Consider the following 17,430-nt stretch of genomic DNA (forward strand, 5'->3'; position numbering starts at 1 on the left):
CTATCCAAGTCAATACCTTGCCCCCAATCCCATGTGCCTTAATTTTGCATGCTAATCTCTTATGTGGGACCTTATCGAAAGCCTTCTGAAAGTCCAAATACACCACATCCACTGGTTCTCCCTTATCTATTTTACCAGTTACATCCTCAAAAACCCATACAGCATCATTTTTCAATTCAATTTTTATTTGCCATATGTAACCAGTACAAGTACAATTACAATGGAATGCTTACTCCCCGTAGGGACGCGTCAGCGATTCATACAGCACCACGTTCAGAAAGTCAATACAATGGCTTCCCGTGGCAGTGAGAGGACGATGTCCCTCAGCCGCTCCGTCCTCCTCGTCACTGCGGCCTCCTCCTCACTGTTGCCGGCTCCAAGTGGTGGCCTGCTATCCCACTCACAATCTGACCTCTGGCCGCCATGCCCGGCTCCCCTCCTCCCAGTCGGACTGCGAGCTTCCCGCCATGGAGCTGCCGGCCGACGTGCTGCAGCGGGTCATCGTGGCTGCTGCTGCTGCTCATTGCGCTGCGCTGCCTTCGCCCGACTCGACGAACACATCGTCGGGATGTGAATGCTCTGGTCGCCGCGGCCTCCTCCTCACCGTCGCCGGCTCCACGGTCCGATGGCCCGGGCCTGCTTCTCCCTCTCACGGTTCGGCCTCTGGCCGCCATGCTCGGCTCCCCTCCTCCCAGTCAGAATTCCTTCCCGCCGAGGAGCTGCCGGCCGACGTGCTCCAGCGGGTCGACGTGGCCGCTGCTGCTGCTCACCGCGCTGCGCTGCCTCTGCCCGACTACCTCGCTCCGGTTGCGGGAATGAGTGGCGAGAGCTGGCCGCCCGAAGCAGGGAGAGCGCGCTCAGCACCGGACTGTCTCGGCCACCATCTTGACTTTGATGATCCTTCTAACATATTATCCCCCTCACAGCTGTAATTGTTTCTTTAAACAATATTGTGACACCCCTACGATGATAGCAAAATACTGCAGATGCTGGAAATCCGAAATAACAACAGAAAATGCTGGAAACGCTCAGCAGGCCATGCAACATCCGTGGAGAGAAAATTGAGTCAACTTTTCGGGTGAACCCTTTGTCAAGACTAAAGAAGCACAGGAAATGAAATAGATTAAGAGGCCAGGCTGTGACACCCCTCCTTTTTTATCCCTCTATCTCATTTGAAAATCCTGTAACCAGGAATGTTGAGCTGCCATTCCTGCCCTTCTTTCAGTCATTTATCAGTAATAGCTATGATATCATACTTCCACATGTCTATCTGTCCCCTCAGCTCATCTGCCTTATTCACTAGACTCCTTGCATTGAAGTATATACCATTAAGCACTGACAAACTCTTTTGTTGTCTATTTACTACCATTTGTTTCCTCTGCCTTCCAAATTCACTTACTAATTCATAGAATGGTTACAGCACAGAAGGAGGCCACTTGGCCTGTTGAGCCCGTGCCAGCTCTCTGCAAGAGCACTTCAGCTCGTCCCACTCCCCCGCCCTTTACCCGTAACCCTGCAAAAATTTTTCCTTCAGGTACTTATCCAACTCACTTTTAAAAGCCACGATTGAGCCTGCCTCCACCACCCTTTCAGGCAGTGCATTCCAGATCCTAACCACTCACTGTGTAAAAATGTTTTTCCTCATGTTGCCTTTGGTTCTTCTGCCAATCACCATAAATCTGTGTCCTCTGGTTCTTGACCCTTCTGCCAATGGGAACAGTTTCTCTCTCTCTACTCTGTTCAGACCCCTCATGATTTTGAACACCTCTATCAAATCTCCTCTCAACCTTCTCTGCTCTAAGGAGAACAACCCCAGCTTCTGTAGTCTATCCATGTAACTGAAGTTCCTCATCCCTGGAATCATTCTCATAAATCTTTTCTGCACCCTCTCACATCCTTCCCAAAGTGCGGTGTCCAGAATTGGACACAATACTCCAGTTGAGGTCGAACCAGTGTTTTATAAAGGTTCATCATAACTTCCTTGCTTTTGTATTCTATGCCTCTATTTATGAAGCCCAGAATCCCGTATGCTTTTTTAACTGCTTTCTCAACCTGCCCTGCCACCTTCAATGAGTTGTGCACACATACCCCCAGGTCTCTCTGTTCGTGCACCCCCTTTAGGATTGTACCCTTTAGTTTATATTGCCTCTCCTCGTTCTTCCTACCAAAATGTATCACTTTGCACTTTCTGCATTATATTTCATCTGCCACATGTCCGCCCATTCCACCAGCCTGTCTATGTCCTCTTGAAGTCTATCACTATCCTCCTCACTGATCACTGTACTTCCAAGTTATGTGTCATCTGCAAATTTTGAAATTGTTCACTTTAACCCGTCATTAACATATAATAGGAGAAGCAGTGGTCCTAATACCGACCCTTGGGGAACACCACTGTATAACTTCCTCCAGTCCGAAAAGCAACCGTTCACAACTACTCTCTGTTTCCTGTCATTTAGCCAATTTTGTATCCGTGCTGCCACTGTCCCTTTTATTCCAGGGGCTTGAACATTGCTGGCAAGCCTATTATGAGGCACTTTATCAAATGCCTTTTGGAAGTCCATGTACACCACGTCAACTGCATTGCCCTCATCAACCCTCTCTGTTACCTCACCAAATAAATTAACCCAGAAAAGTCAATCAAGTTAGTGCCTTCCATTTTTAGTTTGCATTCTCTCCCTTCTGAATCTATGCTCAGGTACCCATCCCCCTGCCAAGCTAGTTTAAACCCTCTCCAAAAGCAATAGCAAACCCCCCACGAAGATATTGCTTCTGGTCCTGTTGAGGTGCAACCCAGCCAGCTTGTACAGGTCCCACCTCCCGCAGAACCAGTCCCAATGACCCAGGAATCTAAAGCCCTCCCTTGTGCACCATCTCTCCAGACATGCATTGATCTGTTCTATCCTCCTATTTCTTTACTTCACAGATCTGCCTTGTTTGCTGAATCCTGACCATTGGCGCCCATTCAAGCAAAAACTTTATTATTTTTCATCAAGTAAAACAACTTGGGATGAAGCCCAGGAATCCTGTAAATCAAGGAATGCCAATCTTGTTGTCATTAACAGTGATGAGGAGCAGGTAGGAGCTATCTGTTTATTATATTCACTGGCTGTCATATTTCAGTCTCATTTACGGCAGATCGTTTGTTACAGTTGTTAATCCTACATTGTAAATAATGGGCTGAAATTGCTGGGGGTTCGCACTAGTAATGATGCATTCATGGCGTACACCATTATTTCAATGTAAAGAATCCAGCAAATAATAGCACAACTGAGATTGACCATCAGGTGCAACCTTCATAATTTGCTGGATCATTTGTGAAACTTTGTTAAAGGTTTGTTCACGCCACTCAGGCCACGGCGATCGCCAATTTGTTGGATTCACGCCTGGATCTCTCTTCTGGTCCAATACATCAAATACATTCCCATTTATCCCATAATCTAAATCAACCAATGCCACTGGGATAAATCTCATAACCTTACATTTCTCTGTATTAAACTGCATCTGCCATTTGTCTGCCCACTGATCGAGCTTGTCAAGATATTTTTGAATTTGTGCGCATTGATTATCATCATTTTCCTCCTCTTAATTTGGTACTGTCTGCAAAGTTGGACACTTTGGACACAATTCCTCCCTCAAAATCATTTAGAAAAATTCCAAACAACAGTGGCCCCAACACTGAACCTGCTGGCATCCACCGGTAACTGGCTGCCAACCAGATACCTGTCCATCCACTACTACTCATTGTTGTCTACCCACCATTTGCCATTCCATTTTAGTACATTCCCATCCATCCCATGGCCTTGGACCTAATGTAGTAGCCTATTCCGTGTCAAAGGCCTTTGTCATATCCAAGTAGATAACATCCATGGCCTCTCCTATCTACTAGGTCTGCCATCTGCTAAAAGAATGTCAATAAATTAGTCAAGCATAACATCCCACTCCTAAAACCATGCTGACTATCTTGGATTGTGTCTTGCCCCTCAAGATACTCCCTTATGTTATCACTCATAATACATTCAGACACTTTCCCAACAATGGAAGTAGGACTTACATGTCTATAATAGAGGTGGTGCTTCACCCCATTGCTTGGAGATTTTAGCCACGTTTGCTATTTACCAGTCCTCTGGGATTTAGCCTGAATCCAGCAAACTCTGAAAAATATTTATAGTAGACTCAGAAATGTGTGAGCCAATTCCAGTGTGCTAGACATATAGGCTTGATATTAGCTCGGAGGTTGGGAGGAACCGGGGTGGGGGGGTGCTGTTTTGCTTTCGGGAAACCAGGAAGAACGGGTTTCCCCCAGACTTTGCCGAATTTAACGGCAGAGCCTTATTAACATTTTTTGTCTCAGTTTCCTGGCCGCAGCCCGCTAGGTTGAGAGGCTGCATGTCGGGCGGGATGGCCTGCGGCACCAGGCCACAGCCGGGGAGTGGAGAGGAGGGAGGGAGGGATCGTGGGTCGGTGGCCGTGGATCGATCGGGAAGTCGGAGACATTGGGGGGGCTGGAGACACATTGTGGGGGTGGGGGTGGGACGCGGAATCATAGTTGGGGGTGGGCATCAGTGGGGGCGCAGACACATTGGGCAGTATTATGTCCGTGTGTAATTGAGACACGGACTGCAGGAGTTGGTTATAACGGGTCTTTACTGAGTGGAGACAAACAGGAACTAACTATGCAAAGTTACTACACAGGCTTATATACAGGGGTGGTCACTACTGGTACTGCAGTATACAGGGGCTGCAGAATATAGTTCCTTCTGCAAAGTACATACACTACAATTCCTCCCCTTTTAGCTAAACAGTACATAACATTCGATTAATAATTAAACAACATATTTACAATTACAGTTGTCATATACATTAGCTGAAGTTAAGCAATTATAAGTTCAGTCTTTGAGGAGGCTTCCTGATTCTGTCTGGATAACGCCTCTTTGGGGTATCAGGTTCTCCTGGCAGAGTTGATTCGGAATCAACGTCGTTGTTGGGTTCGTCTGCTTCCAATATTCCCGATTCTGAGGTCGATGCAATTGGTACTTCGGTTTCATCACCAGGTGTATCGGATCGTGGTGTGGAATTGACGTTTTCCAGTGACTCTAGAATCTGGTCAGCATGGCATCTTACAATGCTCTCTCCAACGTCCACGGTATACATTAGAGGTCCTTGCTGTGTGCAGATCGTTCCTGGCTGCCATTTCTCTGTGCGGTAGTCCCGGGCCAAAACTGGTTGACCTATCTTAAAACTCCTGGTCGGCCTTTCATTCATATTCTGAAACTGCCTGTTCTCCACATCTCTTCTGATGTTTGGCTTAACCAAATCCAAGCGGCATCGTAGTCTTCGATTGAAGAACATCATGGCTGGAGTTTGGTTGGTAACCGCATGTGTCGCATTCTGGTAGGCAAACAAGAAGTTATCCACCTTGTGTTGTAGGGGTATGTCTTCATTACACATTGCCTTGATAGCCTTCTTGAATGTTTGAACGAACCTCTCAGCCAATCCATTGGTGGCTGGATGATATGGGACGGATGTGTAATGCTTAACACCATTGTTCTTTAAGAACCTCCGGAATTCTTCAGACACAAACTGTGGTCCGTTGTCGGAGCAAATCTGTTCAGGCAGCCCATTTCTGGCAAATATGGTTTGTAAGACTGTGATAGTTTTTTCTGTGGTGGTTGAGGACATTTTTATTACCTCTGGCCACTTTGAATGTGCATCCACCACAATTAAAAACATCGAGTCCATAAATGGATCAGCAAAATCAATGTGCACCCTTTGCCATGGAGATGAGGGCCACTCCCATGGATGTAGAGGGGCTTGTGGTGGGGCGTTTTGGACCTTCTGACATCCTGTACAGCTCTTGATCATCTCTTCGATTTCTCTATCGATTCCCGGCCACCACACAAACGCTCTGGCTAAGTTCGTCATTTTTACCCCTCCCAGATGACCCTCATGAAGCTCATTGAGCACTCTATCCTTCAATTTGGGTGGAATTACTACTCTGGATCCACACATCAAGGTTCCTCTACACACTGACAGCTGTTCTCTTCTCGGCGAGAATGCTGGCAACAGTGGTTCGCCATGTGCTGGCCATCCCTTCACCATTAAATCATAGACCCAGGAGAGTGTTGGGTCATTTCGTGTTTCCTTTTCTATGTTTGCATTCGTCACAGGTAGACATTCGACTATGGTCGAGTGGAATATCTCCACTGGATCCACTGCAGGTGCTTCTTCCACCGTCGGCAACGGTAGGCGCGACAATCCATCAGCATTCCCATGCTGTTTAGTTCCTTTGTACTCGATGTCATATTGGTGTGCCCCTAGGAAAAGGGACCACCTCTGTAGCCGTTGTGCTGTCATTATCGGGACGCCCTTCTGAGAGTTGAAAATGTAGAGAAGAGGTTGATGATCAGTTAGTAGAGTAAATTTCTGACCGTGCAGGTAGTGATTGAACTTCTTCACCCTCCCACACCAGGCTGAGGGCCTCTTTGTCAATCTGGGCGTAGTTACGCTCGGCTGAAATTAACGAGCGTGACGCAAAAGCTATCGGCCTCTCTGAACCATCAAGGAATTTATGTGTCAGTACCGCTCCAATGCCGTAGGGAGACGCATCACACGCCAGTCTTATCGGTAGTGATGGGTTGTAGTGAGCCAATACTTCTCTTGAAGTGATTAGGTCTTTACTCTTCTGAAAGGCCCACCTACATTCATCGCTCCATTTCCATGCTACTCCAGTTTGTAGTAGGGCGTTCAGTGGGTGCAGAATTGTGGACAAATTCGGCAAAAACTTATGGTAGTAATTCACCAATCCGAGGAATGACCTCAGTTGCGACACATTTTCAGGTGCTGGAGCCTTAACTACCGCTTCAATTTTGTCAGGGGACTTATGTAACCCCCCTTCATCAATCACGTGGCCACAATATGATATTTGTTTCTTAAAAAACTCGAACTTGGGCGATTGGCTCGTAGCCCATGTTCTCTTAGTCTAGTGAGCACCTGCTCTAGGTTGGCAAGGTGTTCACTGTCATCTTCACCTGTCACTAGGATGTCGTCCAAGTAACACTGAGTCCTCGGAATCCCTTGCAGGACTTGTTCCATCGCTCTTTGCCATATCGCCGGAGCTGATGCTACTCCGAATACCAGTCGATTATACTGGTAAAGACCTTTGTGAGTGTTTATCGTGAGATACTTCCTAGAGGATTCTTGAACCTCCATCTGCAAATATGCTTGTGCTAGGTCAATTTTTGTAAAACGCTTCCCTCCAGATAGTGAGGCGAAAATATCTTCTATCCTCGGGAGAGGATATTGTACTGTGTGACGGATTGGGTTCACCGTCACCTTGAAGTCCCTACAGATGCGAACCTTCCTTGGCTCCTCAGACTTATTGTTTAACGTTTTCTTCATGACAGGAATGATGGGTGTCGCCCACTCGCTCCAGTCTACCTTAGATAACACGCCTGCATTCTCCAGATTCTCCAGCTCTGCCTCGACGGCTGGGCGAATTGCATATGGTACCGGTCTTGCTTTGAAAATCTTGGGAATTGCATTCTCTTCTATTTTTATCGAGGCGGTTACGCGTTTAAGAGTTCCCAGTTCCTGTTGAAATACCTCTTTGGCGTTAGCAAAGATTTTTGACAATCGGCCAGGTGTGCCGTCGTCATCCTTTTTACCAGCCACCGTCAGTGCCTGAATGGAATGCCAGTCTAAAGTTATCTTTCTGATCCATTCACTTCCCAATAACGGTGGTCCACCATCTTGCAGTATGTACAGATACAATTTCTGTATTTCCTTGCCGTTGTATTCGACAGGCACCCTTATTTTCCCTCTGGGGTATACTTTTTGCCCCGTATACGTCTTCAAGACAATGGATGTCTCTTTCAAGGGTATGTGTGAGAATAGCCGCTCGTAGTCTCGTCGATTCATGACGGTCAGGGCTGATCCTGTATCCAATTCCATTTTGACTTGGGACCCTGCTATCGTGAGGGTGACCCAAATGGTTCGGTGATCCTCTTTTGCGATTACGTTGTGAAGTTTGAGACAGCTTAGTCTCTTGTTCCCGGATTCACTATCGCTCATCTGGTCTTCGCAATTACTGTCCATCATCTTTTGTACATTCCTGTACTGTTCCTTAGTAGCCTTTTTGTTGTCGTTAGTCTTCTTCCCAGACCTGCAAACTCGTGCAATGTGTCCCATCTTTCCGCATTGCCTGCATATTTTGTCCTTGGACCAGCAGTCCTTCTGGTCATGGGTTGTTCTGCCGCAGCGATAACATTTTTCAAATCCCCGTGTCATTTCGTGGGTGCCGTATTCCTGTGGCTTTTGCTGTATTTCTGCAGCTCCCCTTGCTGCTGCTTCGTATGATACTGCCATGCTGAAAGCCTTATCTAGCATCAGCTCTTTCTCTGAGAGTAACCTCTTCTGGGTTCCTTCACTCAGGAGTCCACAGACAAATTTGTCCCGTAGAGTATCTGTCAGTCCTGCTCCAAACTGGCAGTGCTTTGATAGCTTGTGTAGTTCCGTAAGGTAATCAGCATTGCTCTCATCTTTATGCTGATTTCTCCTGTGGAATTTAAATATTTCTGCTATCAGCAGCAGTGTAGGATTCAGGTGTTCCTGTAGGATATCAACAATTTCGTTAAAACTCTTCGCTATCGGTTTGGCTGGAGTAATCAGGTTCCGCAATAGGCCGTACGTTCTTCCGCCCATTAAGTTTAGTAGTACCGATTCCTTTTTCTCATCGGCTACTTCGTTTGCCTCGCAATATACTTCGACTCTTTCCACATACGTGGTCCAGTCTTCTATTGCATTATCGAAGGCAGTGATATTGCCAGTCTTCGGCATCTTGGAAATCTAAGATGGCGCCTCCCGCGCTTTGCCTTCTTCACCAATTTAACAAAATGGCGCCTCCCGCACTTTCCGTCTTCTCCGCCGCTGCTAGTGCTGTTGCTGGCGTTTTATGCCTTGATGGCGACGCCCTATGGTCTTCGCGCACTTCCCCCCGCGCTGCTGCTAACGCCGCTCTCCGCGGTTCCCGTGGCAAACTGCAGCTCCTCGCGGCTTTCTGCGCTTCTCATTTCTTTTTCCCCGTCGTCGGAGCAACCCTACGGGACACTTTCCTCCCTCTTCTCGGGTCTGTACGCTGCCCGGCTTCGTAGTACCGGCCGCGCCCTGTGTGCTCCACCCTCTCTCTCTCTCTCCTCTTCCCGACAACGCTGCTCGGCCCCGTTGAAAAGCCACCCGATCGAGCTCTAGCCCGCCGCAGCCCAGGAAGGATCAGTGTACTACCTGCCACCAGCCCGATTAGCTGGAACACCATCGACAGGATAACCAAGCCCCGCTCTCAACAGCCTCTCCTGCAAATCTTCAACTCCGATGAATCAGAGGCGGTTGCCCACAGTCGACGCCCGTTTCTTCTGTTTGTTTTGTTTTTCTTTCTTCCTTCTGGCCTCGACCTCTGGCAACTTCGCTTCAGGGATGGATCCCCATGAGATGGTGCAGACTGTAGGTAAGTTCGGATCTGCTCGTCGCCAGTATTATGTCCGTGTGTAATTGAGACACGGACTGCAGGAGTTGGTTATAACAGGTCTTTACTGAGTGGAGACAAACTGGAACTAACTATGCAAAGTTACTACACAGGCTTATATACAGGGGTGGTCACTACTGGTACTGCATTATACAGGGGCTGCAGAATATAGTTCCTTCTGCAAAGTACATACACTACAGGCAGGTTGTCCAGAGGTACATCGTGGGGCCAGAGGGAGGGATCACAAAGTCCGGGGGGTGGTGATCCGAGGCCGGCGGGGAGATCGCAGGCACTGGGGAGTGTGGGGAGATCGGAAGGGTCAACTTGGTGGGAGCTTGTGGCTGAAGGGGGGTGTTCAATCGTGGGGGGGTAGGAGGTATGGGGAAGTAAGTGAGCTGGATCCAGCAGGTAATTAGAAAGGCACTTGTAAGGCATTTACCTGCTGGATCCAACAGTCCTCGCCTCCCTTTAGCTACCACGTTAAATTTAAAATGGAGATTAAATCTAAGGCATGCAGCCTCATTATAATATTTAAATGATCAACCCACCTCCTGGGAGCCTCTGTTAAACCCAGAAGTGGGCGGGTTTGAGGCGTGTTTGGTTCAGGTTTGTGATTTGAACATTTTAACATCCCACCTGACCCAAATCCACCTGTTTTTGGGGGTTAAAATTCCAAGAGATGCACAGGACACTCGTAGAAATGGCTATAATGATAATAAAGGATGGGATATAGACAGTAGAGAGAAGGATCGTAGCTCGTAAAATCAAGATGTAGAATCACTTTGAATGGAGCTAAGGAACAACAAGGGTCAGAAAACACTGGTGGGAATAGATTATGGGCCCCTGAACAGTAGGTTTAGCGTTGGACAGAGTATAAATTGGGAAATTAGAGGTTCATGCATCAAGGGTAATATAGTAATCATGGGGGACTTTAATTTTCATATAGACTGGGCAAACCGAATTTACAGTAATACTGCAGAGCATGAGTTCATGGGATGCATTTAAGATAGTTTTCTATACCAGTATGTCGAGGAACCAACAAGGGAACAAGCTATTTCAGATCTAGTATTGTGCAACGAGACAGGGTTAATTAATAACCTTGTAGTAAAGGAGCCTCTGGGGAGAGTGATTATAATATGACAGAATTTTATATTGAGTTTGAGAGAGGTTTAGTTAAGTCCCAGACTAGGATCTTAAATCTGAACAAAGCAAACCATGTAGGTATGGGGACAAGTCGACGAAGATAGATTAGGAAACTAGGTTCAAATATTTGACGGTAGATAAGCAATGGCAAACAATTCAAAGAAACCATTCATAATTTGCAACAAATATACATTACCTGAAGGAATAAAAACCCCACAGGCAAATTGGTTCAATCGTGGCTAACAAGAGAAGTTAAAGATAGTATTAGATGAAAGGAAGAGGCTTATAATATTGCCAAAAAGTAGTAAGCCTGTGGATTGGGAGGATTTTAGAGTTCAGCAAAGGATGACCAAGAAATTGATAGAGAGACAAAAGAGAACATGAGAGTAAACTAGCAAGGGTCATATAATCAGGTTGTAAAAGCTTCCATAGGTATGTCAAAAGGAAGTGATCAGTGAAAGTAAATGTGGGTCCCTTGCAGGCAGAGAAAGGAGAAATTATAATGGGGAATAAGGAATTGGCAGAGACTTTAAACAAATACATTGTATCTGTCTTCATGGAAGGCACAAAAAACATTCCATAAATAATGGGAAACCAAGGGTCTAGTGAGAATGAGGAACTTAAAGAAAGGAGTATTAGCAAAGAAATAGTACTAGAGAAATTAATGGGACTAAAAGCCATCAAATCCCCTAGACCTGATGGCCTACACCGTCGGGTTTTAAGAGAGGTGGCTATAGAGATAATGGATGCATTGGTTTTGATCTTCCAGAATTCCCTTGATTCTAGAACAGTCCCCACGGATTGGAAGGTAGTAAATGTAACCCCGCTGTTCAAGAAAGGAGGGAGAGAGAAAACGGAGAACTACAAACCAGTTAGTCTGACATCAGTAGTAGGGAAAATGCTAGAATCTATTATTCGGGACGTGGTAACAGGGTACTTAGAAAATCATAATATGAGTGGGTGGAGTCAGCACGGATTTATGAAAGGGAAATCGTGTTTGGCAAATCTGAGTGTTTTGAGGTTGTAACTAGCAAGGTAGTAGATAAGGTGGAACCAATGGATATAGTGTATTTGGATTTTCAAAAAGCCACACATGAAAATTAGGGCTCATGGGACTGGGGGTAATATATTAGCATGGATTGAAGAATAGTTATCGGACAGAAAACAGAAAGTAGGAATAAACAGTTCATTTTCGGGATGACAGACTGTAACTAGTGGGATACCGCAAGGATCAGTGCTTGGGCCTCAGCTATTTACAATCTACATTAATGACTTAGATGAGAGGACCGAGTGTACTGTATCCAAGTTTTCTGATGAAACAAGGCTAAGTGGGGAAGTAAGTTGTGAGGAGGACACAAAGAGGCTGCAAAGGGATATAGACAGGTTAAATGAATGTATTCCATCTGCCATGTTCTGGCCCAATGTGGAGAAATGTGAAGTTATTCACTTTGGTAGGAAAATTTGAAAAGCAGAATATTTTTTAAATGTTGAGAGATTGGGAAATGTTGCTATTCAGAGGGACTTTGGTGTCCTTGTACACGGATCACAGAAAGTTAACATGCAAGTACAGCAAGCAATTAGGAAAGGAAATGGTATGTTAGCATTTATTACAAAAAGGATTGGAGTATAAGAATAAAGAAGTCTTACTGCAATTATATAAAGCCTTGGTAACACCACACATGGAGTACCATGTACAGTTTTGGTCTCCTTACTTAGGAAAAGATATACTTGCCTTACAGGGAGTGCAATGAAAGTTTACCAGACTGATTCCTGCGATGGGAGGATTGTTCTATGAGTAGAGATTGAGGAGACTAGGCCTATATTCCCTAGAAGAATGAGAAATGCATAAAATTCTTAAGGGTTTTGACAGGGTACATGCTGAGAGGATGTTACCCCTGGCTGGGCACTCTTGAACTATGGGTCACAGTCTCAGAATAAGGGGTCAGCTATTTAGGACTGAGATGAGGAGAAATTTCTTCATTCAGAGGATTATGAATCTTTGGAATGCTCTACCCCAGAGAGCTATGGATGCTCAGTCGTTGAGTGTATTCAAAACAGAGATCGATAAATTTTTGGATATTAAGGTAATCAAGGGATAAAAACAGAAAATGCTGGAAATACTCAGCAGGTCAGGCAGCATCTGTGGAGAGAGAAACAAAGTTAACGTTTCAGGTCAATGACCCTTCGTCAGGACTGGAAAAAGCTGGAGATGGAACAGGTTTTTAAGCAAGTGTAGGGGCAGGGAAAGGGGGAAGGGGAGGAAAGAACAAAAGGGAAGGTCTGTGATAGGATGGAAGGCAGGAGAGATTAAGAGACAAAAGGGATGATGGTGCAAGGCAAAAGGAGATGGTAATGGGACAAGTTAAGAAACAAAAGATGGCTCTAGATGAAGTGTAAATGGCGATGGCAGAATGAAAGACAGCTGCTGCGTGAGAGAGAGAAAAAATGGGAAAAAAAGGAAGATGGGGCAGAGGTTATGGTCTGAACCCGCATGTGTCCTAGCTATGCCTGCCTTTTCGTGGTTTATGTGGAACATTCTTTGTTCCAGTCCTACTCAGGTCCCCTCCCTCACCTCTTTTTCCGGTACATTGATGACAGTATCGGTGCCGTTTTCTGCTCTCACCCTGAACTAGAAAATTTCATTCACTTTGCTTCCAATTTCCACCCTTCCCTCACCTTCACATGGTCCATCTCCGACTCTTCCCTTCCCTTCTTCAACTTCTCTATCACCATCTCGGATGATAAGCTAATGACAAACATTCACTACAAGCCCACTGACTCTCACAGCTACCTGGACTACACTTCCTCCCACCCCACTTCCTGTAAGGACTCTATTCCATTCTCCCAGTTTCTTCATCTCTGCAGCATCTGCTCAGACGATGCCACCTTCCATGCTAGTGTTTCCGACATGTCTTCCTTTTTCCTCAACCAAGGATTCCCCTCTACTGTGGTTGACACGGCCCTTGACCGTGTTCATTCTATTTCCCGCACTTCTGCTCTCACCCCTTCCCCTCCCTCCCGGAACCACGCTAGGGTTCCCCTTGTCCTCGCCTTTCACCCCACCAGTCTTCACATCCAACGGATCATCCTCCGCCATTTCTGCCACCTCCAGTGTGATCCCGCCACCAAACATATCTTCCCCTCACCTCCCCTTTCAGCGTTCCGAAGGGACCGCTCCCTCCGTGGCACCCTGGTCCACTCCTCTATCACCCCCAACACCCCTTCCCCTTCGTCCAGCATATTCCCGTGCAAGCACATGCCCTTTTACCTCCTCCCTTCCCACTGTCCAGGGCCCCAAACACTCCTTCCAGGAGAAACAGCGATTTAGTTGTACTTCTTGCAATCTAGTATACTGTATTTGCTGCTCACAATGCGGTCTCCTCTACATTGGGGAGACCAAACGCAGATTGGGTGACCGCTTTGCAGAACACCTCCGTTCAGTCCGTATGGGTGACCCTGAGCTTCCGGTCGCTTGTCACTTTAATTCTCCGCTCCACTCCCACTCAGACCTCACCGTCCTCTGCCTCTTGCACTGTTCCAATGAAGCTCAACGTGAGCTCGAGGAACAGCACCTCATCTTTCGATTAGGCACTTTACAGCCTTCTGGACTCAACATCGAGTTCAACAATTTCAGATCATAACCTCTGCCCCCATTTTTTTTTTCCCCATTTGTTTTCTCTCTCTCACATGGCATCTGTCTTTCATTCCGGCATTGCCATTTACACTTCATCTCGAGCCATCTTTTGTTTCTTAACTTGTCCCATTACCATCTCCTTTTGCCTTGCACCATCATCCCTTTTGTCTCTTAATCTCTCCTGCCTTCCCTCCTATCACAGACCTTCCCTTTTGTTCTTTCATCCCCTCCCCCCTTTCCCTGCCCCTACATTTGCTTAAAAACCTGTTCCATCTCCAGCTTTTTCCAGTTCTGATGAAGGGTCATCGACCTGAAACGTTAACTCCGTTTCTCTCTCCACAGATGCTGCCTGACCTACTGAATATTTCCAGCATTTTCTGTTTTTATTTCAGATTTCCAGCATTCGGAGTATTTTGCTTCTGTATTAAGGTAATCAAGGGATATGGGGATAGGGCGGGAAGGTGGAGTTGAGGTAGAAGATCAGACATGATTTTATTGAATGACAGAGCAGGCTCGAGGGGATGAATGGCCGACTCCTGCTCCTATTTCTTATGTTCTTAAATGGCTGTTTACACCATTTCTTCAAGATTTTCACCAAACTTCCACCACAGTTACAGCAGGAGACCTGAGAAATTATCCCTTACTTTTAATTAACTCTTGTCAAAACATGCAGTGGGATAAATGTGCTTTAACTATCTCCTGTCATACACTACAATGTGATATGGATATGCTTCGAATTAAGTTCTGTGATAATTTTTTGATATAGATCATTAGAATGTTTCAAGATAATTTAAAAGTCAATCTATCCCAGCATTCCTTTCTTTTAGCATTTTTAGCGGTAGAGCAAATGTGAGAGAAAGGGGAAATCTTAATCTTGACTATACATGAACAACAGACAGTTTGGAAACACAAAGGCAGAGAAGGAATACACCCAGGTCTAGGGAACAGGATAAACATTTGTCCTAAACACTTAGTGTACTATAAACAAAACTTGTAGCACAAAGGCAAAGGCTGAAAGAGATAAGCTGAATAAATGCCTAAAAATGCAAGCTCAGCTAAACGTGCAAACTATATATTGGTACCTACGTATTATGTAGGCACAGGCCAAGGTGGCATTATAGTATAAGAATAGAACCAGGTTCCCTTTAACTTCTTCGTGTTCTCGAGGGTCAGGAGCCAGGACCTGGTGGGCAGGATCTGGTCGCTCCAGGACTTGTGTTGGTCAGAGCGTGCTCTCGAGGTGGTCGGAGCCTGGGAAACAGGTTGAATTATTTGCATGTTATATAATATAAATGGAAGACCAAATCAGTCAGTGTAACAAAGCTTGTTATTATAAAAAAATAATCATGTGTGAATCATAAGCGAAGTTATTGTTGCTGGAATGACAACCCTTTCTTCCGACAGTAACCACTAAGAAATCCGCTAACATAGCTACATTGGTATTTACCTGACAGGTATATTTACAAAGGAATATACAAATTGATCATTGGATTGGACTCCATGACAGTGTTGAAGAAGGGAAGTGGCGCTGGGTGGATGGTACAGATTATGCTTCAACTACCAAGTGAGTAGTGTTTTGCATCACACAGTAAGGTAATTTTCACTCTCACTGCCTGGACAGAAATCTAACAAAGTGCATCGACCACCATATTGAACCTGTCCAAATGTTATCCCATTGCTTTCTTATAATCAGAGCTTTCAGAATTTCTGTCCCAGATCCCCCAGGATCCTTGTCGGTCAGTAAGGTCCTTGGGTTTCAGTAAGTTCTTTAGTACCATCTCTTTTTGAATAGTAATCTCCATTATCTGTCTTACACCCTGTTGTACAGTCCCAAAATTCATCCACCTTGAAAAATCATGCAAAGTCCTAATTTAGTAACTCTGCCCCTCTCTCACTCACACCACCTCCATCTCTTAGTGACCCAACCCCATACTGTCTATCCTCTCCCTCCCAATGTGTCTATAAAAAGCCTTTTACTGCCCTTTATGTTTTAGTTATTTTTCTCTCATACTCCCTCAGTCTTTCTAATCTCTTTTGCCACAGCTTTCCTATATGCTCTATACTTGGCCCAACGGACTTCATTATCTGCCCTGAGAATGCTAAATGCACCTTTTGTAGTTATATAGATTCATAGAATCATATAGCACAGAAGGAGGCCAATCTGCTCTGCATCCTCTCCAAGGCCTTGATATGCTTCCTAAAGTGTGGTGCGCAGAATTAGCCACAATACTCCAGCTGAGACCTAACCAGTGATTATAAAGGTTCAGCATAGCATCATAGAATCAAAGAATGGTTACAGCATGGAAGGCGGCCATTCGGCCCGTTGAGCCCATGCCGACTCTCAGCTATTCCCACTCCCCTGACCTTTCCCCGTAGCCCTGCAAATTTCTTTCCTTCAGATACTTATCCAACTCCCTTTTGAAAGTTGCGATTGAATTTGCCTCCACCATCTGTTCAGGCCGTGCATTCCAGATCTTAACCTCTCGCTGCGTAAAATTTTTTATTCTTACATCACCTTTGGTCCTTTTGCCTATCACCTTGAATCTGTGTCCTCTGGTTCTCGACCCTTCTGCCAATGGGAACATTTTCTCTCTATCTATTCTGTCCAGACCCCTCATGATTTTGAACACCTCTATAAAATTTCCTCTCCGTCTTCTCTGCTCCAAGGAGAACTCCAGCTTCTCCAGTCTATCAATGTAACTGAAGTCCCTCATTCCTGAATCATTCTCGTAAATCTTTTCTGAACCCTTTCTAAGGCCTTAACATCCTTCTTAAAGTGCGGTGCACAGAATTGGACACAGTACTCCAGGGGCCGAACCAGTGTTTAATACAGGTTCATCACAATTTCCACACTTTTGTACTCTATGGGGTCCATTTTCATTGACCCGTGGAGTCGGGACTGGAGGCGTGCGGGGGGTTAAAGTCCCGAATTCGGGGGTCCCGACACCATCCCGCCCCCAACCCGCCTCCATGTAAGTTTCAAAGGAGGCGGGTACCCGCCCCGCACTGGGACCCGCCTACCCGATGCGGGAAGGGATTAGTGCCAATTAACTGCCTGTTAACAGGTAGTTAACAGGCAGTTTTTAGCCTAATCCCTATTTTAAAGCTTGAAGTGTGGGATTCCCGATGGCTCCAA

General features: G+C 45.8%; 1 protein-coding gene across 1 annotated transcript in view; it reads left to right on the forward strand.

Annotated features, from left to right (window-relative positions):
• The window catches only part of LOC147097575 (uncharacterized), a 53,749-nt gene that overhangs the window by 21,965 nt on the left and 14,354 nt on the right, over positions 1 to 17,430 (forward strand). The window contains exons 7-8 of the mRNA XM_085971412.1: positions 2,924 to 3,075; positions 15,749 to 15,858. Of these exons, the coding sequence (XP_085827538.1) occupies positions 2,924 to 3,075; positions 15,749 to 15,858 (262 nt within the window). The remainder of the gene's footprint in view (positions 1 to 2,923; positions 3,076 to 15,748; positions 15,859 to 17,430) is intronic.

The sequence above is a fragment of the Somniosus microcephalus genome, chromosome 31 (assembly GCF_052327205.1).
Source record: "Somniosus microcephalus isolate GS21.2 chromosome 31, FLI_Smic_1.0, whole genome shotgun sequence".
Lineage (NCBI taxonomy): Eukaryota > Metazoa > Chordata > Chondrichthyes > Squaliformes > Somniosidae > Somniosus > Somniosus microcephalus.